The sequence below is a fragment of the Brassica oleracea genome, chromosome C7, assembly GCF_000695525.1.
Source record: "Brassica oleracea var. oleracea cultivar TO1000 chromosome C7, BOL, whole genome shotgun sequence".
NCBI classification, from domain to species: Eukaryota; Viridiplantae; Streptophyta; class Magnoliopsida; order Brassicales; family Brassicaceae; genus Brassica; species Brassica oleracea.
This window is the reverse complement of record NC_027754.1, coordinates 3,536,887-3,545,670: the sequence shown is the minus strand read 5'-3', so window position 1 is coordinate 3,545,670 and position 8,784 is coordinate 3,536,887. Positions and strand designations below refer to the sequence as shown.

The window sequence follows — 8,784 nt, the reverse complement described above, 5'->3', positions numbered from 1 at the left end:
TATTAATATGGTCAAGAATAGCAACTCCCGTTGCATGCACATCTCTGATGGCATGTTGTATGGCTGAAGAAAGACTGGCCACAATGAATATTGTCTCCCTGACAATCCGAATGGACTAAATCCATCTGTGCATAATACATTCCGAACGGACTAAATCCATCTGTGCATAATCCGAGATACACATTCCGGATATTGCTAGCGAATTCCGGATGTACTTTGTTAAAATGTTTCCAGGCTCTTGCATCTGATGAATGAGTCATATCACCATCCGTCTGATTATGCTCGGCATTCCATCTCATCCCTCCGGCTGTCTGCTCAGATTGATACAATCTTTTCAATATGTCTGTAATTGGTAGGTACCACATCCTTTGGTATGCGTCCCCGTCCTTGCGGCTTGAATCGTGGCTTCTTGCAGAATCGACAGTCTTCTAACTTCTCATCATCTAACCAGTATACAATTGCCGATGCAAACGTCTATCATCTCCGAAGGCAACCCAAGACTATAAACCAGCTTCTGAATCTCATAATAAGAATCAGCTGACACATTGTCTTCCGGAAAATACTCTTTAAACAAGTCCCCCCATGCATCCATGCAACTTTCAGGTAGATTGTGATCAGTTTTAATATTCATCATTCTAGCAGCAAACGACAATTTAGAGAGACCTTCTCTACAACCACTGTAAAGTGGCTGATTCGCCGCATTTAACATTTCGTAAAACGTTTTTTCATCTATGTTAGGTTCTTCATCTTCATCATGAGCTACGAATGCATCAGCTACCATATCATGAACCCTATCATAATCTACCAACTGCTCCTCCCGATGGTAACTATGTTCATTATGCATATGATGATCAACCGGTTCTTCCTGAAAATTGCTATTACTACTACTAGCTTCATTCTGATCATAATTAAAACCTTCTCCATGTTGAAACCAGATATAGTAATTTGCCGTGAAACCTCTATTTATTAAATGCTTCCAAACATTTTCACGATTTGCCACTTTTGAATTGCATTTCCGACAAGGACAGAACATCTTACCGCTTTCTTGGGCGAGCGGTGTGGAATCTGCTTGATGCATAAATGTCTCCAGCCCCGCAACGTATTATTTCGTCACTCTCCCGTGAGCATCTCTATGCATATACACCCACCTCCGCAACTCGAAAATATTCCCGGAGCCCGACATTTTTTTTTCTTTCACGTTTTTTTTCTTGTTGGTGTGTTTAAAATGATGTTCAAACGTCCATATTTATAGGAAATTTTCGAATCTGGTAGTTGTAATTTTGCTAGGAATTTACGACGAAATTTAGTTAGGTTGCCGAAAAAAAACGTGTTACAATTACAAAGTTGGTGGATTCAAAATTTCCTCGCTAAGTAGGCGTAAAATATTTCCTCGTAAAGTACACGCTACATTTACGTCGAGTTTACGAGGAAAGAGTATTTCCTCGTAAAAGCCACGTGACATTACATCGACATTACGACGAAATGATTTCGTCGTTATTTTACGAGGAAATAACGTTGATTTTATATTTCCTCGTAAGTTCCTCGTAAAGTCGACGTAAATTTACGAGGATTAATTTTTCTCGTTAAGTTTCATCGCTAAACTTGTGTTTTCTTGTAGTGATATATATGTATATGTTAATATCATTTAAATTTAATTATATATCATATACGATAGATAAGATTGATTGTTTTGATTTATTTACTCTAAAATGATTGCGAATAAACAAGAACGGTCGTTTGATTTATATGTACACACCAATTTATTAAATAATAGTAACTGATTTCTTATTCATTTAATATATAATTATTATTTCATAATATGCAGAAAAACATAAAATAAGTAGTATATATAAAATATTTATTCTGCACAAGTCGCATATCTTAAGTATGTATCTCTTTAATAATTTTAAATCTTAAACATTTTTTAAATCTCAAGCCAAAACAAAATAACGAAATGAGAATAAACTCAAAAATCAATATTTATAACGAGCAATAACCAAAATGAAAAAAGCGACACAAAAATGAGAAAAATATTAAAGATAGATAGGACGTGAACGTAAACTTCTCATAACCATAATTAACTTTTAAATTGCTAAATCATGATATAAAACCGAGCTGGAATAGTTTCATTGTAACCCAAATAGTAGACATGAAATTCTTCGTCCTAAACGTTAGGTTCTTATGCGATAAGTGATTTTTTTACTTAAAATATTTTAAAAATGGGATCAGATCATCAATAAACAAATTATGTAATTAAAAAAAAGTTTTAAAAAAATTTTTAAGGGCCAAAAATATTAATTCGATCAAGAATATAAATTTTATTTTTTTGTACGATATTTCTTAAATAATTTTCTTATAATTCACCATGCGCGAGGCGAATTTCTTATCGTAGTACACCTTAAATGTTATGATTCGAATCTCTTCGACCAACGATTTAAAACGAAAATTAAAAGGCACATGCGACTTATAGTAGTCGATCCGTATAAAATTTTACGTCCATTTACTTTCATTATAGAATTTCACTTTAATCTCGTTTGAAATGTCTATGAACTTTTATATTTCATGTCCTCTCGTTCTACATTAATAAAGAAAAATGACGATAAATATTAAATAAATAAAAAACGAATCCTTAAAACGTTCTGTTCAAGTCCATGTAAATTTTATCAATGATTAAATTTAACATTGGTAAAAATTCTAGGAGACAAGCTATTGCCCAGGCCTCAGGTTGCATTAAAAATGTTAAAAGATAAAAGACTATTTAAAATAAAGTTGGGAATTTGAAACATTATGAAAAGGGTCAATAAAAGAAAAGAAAACAGTACGTATATATATATATAACTTTCAAAAATTCATGAAAAGAAAACACAAGTAGATAGAGTCGAGGTAAGACATAAATAAAAACAAAAAAAAATGAATTTGACCAGCCTGATTTACTTTGGGTGATAATCTATGGTATAGGACCTTTCATCATCATCGTCCATGATTAACGTTTCTTCTTCTCTCGCTATACGTAAACATCAGTTCCAGGACAGAAAGGAGGCAGCCGTGGCGTCATCAACGAACGGATATTCCATCTCCGGCGCCGGCGAGAAGTACTGAACTCTTTGTGTGTTCGGATGAGCCCATGACGGCGACGACGAAGCATAGTGATGATGATTGTAATAGTTTCCACCAGCCGGAATTTCCGCCGCCGATGAACCACCACCGGAGGTTATTGAGTTTCTGGCGGCTGCACGCCTCTCTTCCTTCTTGAATCGGATTCCACACGCATTGCATAACGACTGCACCAAATTAAATCATATAAATAATTAGTGAAATTTAGATACATTGCTGATTTAATTTTTTTAGTCATACCATATATAGATAGATATGTTATAAGTTCGAGATTAAAATAATAAATGATAGCTATATCTTTGTAATTCTAAAAACAAATTATTTTGGCTATAAATTGAAAACAACCTAGCTGTTTTAAATATATTAACAACAAAGATTCATAAAAGAAAAAAGAATTGTAAACCGTCCATACTTTTTTACGATGTGATAAACAGAATATATAAGGAAGTTTTGCTTGCAATAGTTTTTAAAGTTTTTTTTTTTTTTTTGTAACTTTAGTTTTAAAGTTTTGAATAATCAAATTGACGCTTTTGCTTTTATCACAATCTAGATACTTTTATTATTAAATTACCTTGGGTCCTTTTGGTCCGTTTCTCCATAAAGGAGTAGAAGTTGTGTCGCAGGTAGCACAACGGCGAGGTAAGTTGTGATCACCGCCGCCCTTCTTGTACGACGTCGTTTTAGCGCTTCCTCCGTGATAGAAGTAATCACCGGTCATGTTAGAACTAGCGGAAGAATATCTCCGGTGGTCGTCGAGACGAGTGGACGGTGTTCCAAGTGAAAGAGTGCAATCAACAGAAGTTGATGAAGACGGATTGTTATAAGAATCATAATCTTGATTATTTTGGTCGTCATTTTCCAAGGAAAAAAACATGGAGAAATTAGAGTTTGTTTGGTATCCCATCATGAAATTGAAGTTTAGAATGCGAGCGAATTAGAGATGTGTGTGGTTTTTTTCTGGTTGCCTTGTGATAAGTATAAGGTACAAACTGTGACATGGCTACATATATATAGATACCCTTTGGAAACTTAACGACAAAAGGGATTGGTATGATCGAATCTATTGTAGTGAAGATTACATATTTGTTACTTTATCTAAAGAAAGCAACACTTCTTCAATGGATATTCCCAAGGGCTTTAATTAACTCAGTATTTTTTTAATCGAGTTCTTGCCCTTTTGGGTACGGAACAAACTATTCGTAACTCTGTTTTCCACGCGGCCAATATGCTACAGTGGTTACTAGTTAATCTCAAGACTCTCCAGCAATGACAATATACTATGTGTTAAGTAGTGGGAGCGCCACTTTTTTCAGTTCTTATATTCAAAACTAGATACATGTTTTGTTTAACACTCTTACCTTCTTTTTTTTTAACAACAAAACAGTTTAACACTCTTACACAGACTACCCACAGCGAGGGTGTTGAAACTTACTTTCAACATTTGAAGAGCATGCAATGGGGGTATTGAATTTATGTGTTAATCTACGTATGTTCAACGAACGTTGGAAAGTTTCAACGGTTGAAAAAAAAAAATTGTGGTTCACAGATGTCACGTGTCGTGCCGTGAGTGGGTAAGAATGGTGAGAGCGTGCACGCACGCGCGCGGAGTTACACGATTTTCCTTTTTTTTTAATTCAGGATAAGATTTAAATATTGTGTTCTTATTGGTTGTGCAGATTTCTTTTGATTTTTATCTACACCCAATAATTCGAACCCATTTATTTTATAATAAAACTATTTAAAAAAATAAAAAATAATATCAAAATTCAAGATTTTTTTTATCTATATATAGAGACTACTCTCATTTCGTTTGGATAAAAAAAAACATTATTTTTCATTATAATCAACTATTTTAATGTTTTAAACTTTTTTTTGGTTAAATGGATCTCAATAATAATACTTTCAACACCCAAAACTCTTCTAATTTTCCGTTTAACTTCCAAAATCCCAAAAATTATCAATTTCAAAACAAAACTTCCAGTCAACCCCAAAATATACCAAATTATGGTTTCCTACCAAATTTCTTCATGCCATCATTTGTTCTGAATTATCCTCCAAATTACGGATCAATGTTGCAATATTTTTCTCAAACACCTCCACTTTCTTCTATTCCAACGGGTGATAAAAATGTTCTGAGAGCAACTGAATTTCCCGAATTTTCTACCGAAATAGCTCTTGGTAGTATGAGCGGTGCTAGCGAACCCATTCCCGACGCAAATGCAGATGAATCAGCTCAAGCTCTACGTAGAAGCCCTAAGTGGACCACCGATCAAAATTTGATGCTACTTAGTGGATGGATTAAATATGGAACATATAGCATTGTTGGCAGGAACCAGAAAAGCGAAGCATACTGGAGTAAAAATTTTGAGTAGTGTAATGAGCATTGCTCATTTGATCCTCTCCGTAATGGAGCTTCATGCAGAAATCATTTCAACTATATGAATAAAAAGTTGAGCAAATGGAGTGGTGCTTAAGATAACGCTAGGCGTATGCAACAAAGCGGATGGTCGAAGAATGATGTATTGGCAAAGGCGCATGAATTATATTCAAGTGGTAAGAATGAATATTTCAATTTATTGTTGGAGTGGCTTGCTGTTCGTGATCAACTGCGTTATGGTAGTCAAGTAGGAGGAAATACTGGTTCTGCAAGTAGCGGATCTAAGAGATCCCGAGATAGTGATGCCAGTGATTCGAACTCTGTAGGATCAAACTCCGTAGGATCCAGTGCTCGTCCAATGGGGAGAGAGACAACAAAAAAAGGGCAAAGAGAAAAGCAAAGGCACAACTTTAGAAGTGGTCAAGAGTGAATTTTTTTGTAAATCAACGTCCATATGACATGGCATACTATCTAGCTGATGATATCTATCCTTCTTATCCAACTTTCGTCAAATCCATCCGACTTCCTCAAAGTGAACTGGACAAGTTATTTGCAAAATATCAAGAAGGGTGTCGGAAGGACATCGAGCATGCATTTGGAGTGTTACAGACTCGATTTAAAATCATTCGTGAACCAGCTCGCATGTGGGAGATATCAGATCTAGCTATCATTATGCGGTCATGTATCATGTTGCATAATATGATTGTTGAGGATGAACGAGATACATATTCTCATCACTGGACGGATTATGATCAATCTGAGGCAAGTGGTTCGAGTACACCACAACCATTTTCTACTGAGGTGCTACCGGCATTTGCAAATCATATGCGTGCTAGATCTGAATTACGTGATTCAAATGTACATCACGAATTGCAATCAGATCTAGTCAAACACATATGGTCAAAATTTGGAATATTTCATGGTTAAAATTTTATAAATTTATGTGTGTGCTTTAAGCGATTTATTGTTTGTGAACTGAGTCTATTGTACTAATTAAGTTATGTAATTTTATTTTATGAGTTTTGTATTGTGTGTGTTTAAAATTTCTTAATAATGTGTGTTTGTATCGTGTGTATTTGAAGTTTCTTAATCTTAGTTGTTTTAATAATATTAAGTTTTTCATTTCTGAAAATAAAATTAGGGAAATATCTAACTTAAAAATGAAGATGTTCTTAATTTTAATTTTTTTAATAATATTATTTTTTTGTATTATTAAAAACTAAGTTAAGTAAAATAATTCAAAATACATATTATAAATATTATGTTGTTTTTGTTTTTAGGTTAATTATAATCAAATTATAAATATGTATTTATTATATTGTAAAAATAAAAATATAAATTAAAAGTTGTTGGGTAGGGTGTTGAATTTTTTAAAACAAACTATTGCACAGGTTTAGAATAAAGTGAGTCTTGAATAAATGAGGTGGAAGACAGAGAATATGATGTGGAATGTTAAAAAGAGAAAAAAAGGTGTTGAATATGGGGAGGGTGTTGAAACCATTGTAGATAGCCTTATGGTAAAAAATGCTAAGTTTATATTTATCATCAACTTCTAATTCAAAGCCAATTAAAAAATATTTTCACAATTAAAATGAATGAATTATACTGATAGGCTGGAACAGAGGCTGGCGCGGGAGGGGGAGGGGAGTAGGCGAGATTTGGCCTTAGAAGAGTCGAATTGTATCCGAGGAACCGAAAAATACAAAACATTTTATATTATTTCACTATTTTCAACAATATGTTGGATTTTTATGCTTATGAATGAACATCTGATGAAACCTGAACAAGTATGCAATATTGTTTTTCTTCAACACAAACAAATAAGGGGTTTTCGCCAAAACCAACCCAAAATATTGATTTTAACCATAAAAGTAGACCACATATTCAATCAAATGCAAAACCAACTTAAAGGGATAGTAAAAGTATTATATAACCCTTATGACCAAACAAAAAAACAAGAAATTTATTTTACAATTTTGTCCTTCGTAAATCTACACGTAAAAATGAAAGTCTGCATATCTGTAGACGTCAATACAAGTCTACATCGTAATTTGATCTTATAAATTAATTTTAAAATGTAAAAAAAACAAATTTTGTGAAACTTTAAACTAATCATTAATATAACGGTTAATATGAAGTTTATAAATGAAAATTTTATATAATTGAACAATTTAAAAGAATACAAATTGATTTGGTACATGTGTTAAACAATGATTATGGTTTAGAACAAAATGTTGTAGCATGTTATGTCTTTTAAGGTTAGATTCTTAGGGTTAGATTTTAGATTGATAATTTTTTTTTGTTTTATTGATTAAAATTGCATATTAGTGTTGAGTAGTTTATATTTTGTATATATATGGATATTTGATACAATAATTGAGACTCTTTTGATTATCAAGAAAACATTTAGGGTTAGAGTTTTGTAGTATAGGGTTTCGTAGACTTACAATTCAGTCTACTGTAATTAGTGTTTTAAAAAATATCATTATTTTAAAATTTAAAGTATGAAATTATATATAATAAATATTAAAAAATAAAGAAAGAAATTTATTAATTCATATATAAATTGCTAAAACAATAAAGGAAGTAGGAAAATAAAGATATGTGTAAACTGATAAAGAAGTCTACTCTCAACAAATTTAACCTAACCAGATGTAACCAACAAAATTCTAACCTAATCAAATTTAAACCAGTCTTATCGGTGCAGACTGATAAAAAAGTCTACCCCCACCGAATTTAACATGGCCGGATTTAACCAAATTAATTTTAACCAAATTTAATTTTAGTAGGCTTCAAAAAAAATCTACAGTGTCGTAAATTTTAACCTAATTACAACTTTTGTCTCCCTATATAAATGAAATTTACACAATCTTTCTCTAAAATGGATGCACAAGTTTCTAAAATTCTCTCACTTCTCTCTAAAACTCTCTTCCATCTCTCATTTGTCTCTAAACTCTCTCATGTCTTTCTCACAATATTATCCTGTTATTTTAGGTATTATGATTCATGGTTTTCATCCTCTCCTTTAAAAAAGTAAGTTAGATCTATAGATTTTAAACGTGTGTTTTTATGCTATGTCTTTCTCACAAATATTATCTTGATTTTGTAGGATTATCATTCATGGTTTTTATCTTCTCTAAAATTGTAAGTTTTAGATCTATAGATTTTAAATTTGTATTTTTATGTTATGTCTTCCTCACAATATTATCTTGTTTTTATAGGTATTATCGTTCATGGTTTTCATCTTCTCCTCTAAAAATGTAAGTTTTAAATCTATGGATTTTAAATGTGTA

The 8,784-nt window shown here is 32.3% G+C and overlaps 1 protein-coding gene across 1 annotated transcript; it reads right to left on the bottom strand.

Annotated features, from left to right (window-relative positions):
- Positions 1-2,762: 2,762 nt before the first annotated feature.
- LOC106304411 (GATA transcription factor 20-like) lies at positions 2,763-4,073 on the bottom strand. The gene is made up of 2 exons (XM_013740821.1): positions 3,686-4,073; positions 2,763-3,281 (listed from the first exon to the last, which is right to left on the bottom strand). Exons 1-2 carry the CDS (start codon positions 4,019-4,021, stop codon positions 3,018-3,020), a joined length of 600 nt encoding a protein of 199 aa, XP_013596275.1. The 5' UTR covers positions 4,022-4,073; the 3' UTR covers positions 2,763-3,017.
- Positions 4,074-8,784: the final 4,711 nt, after the last annotated feature.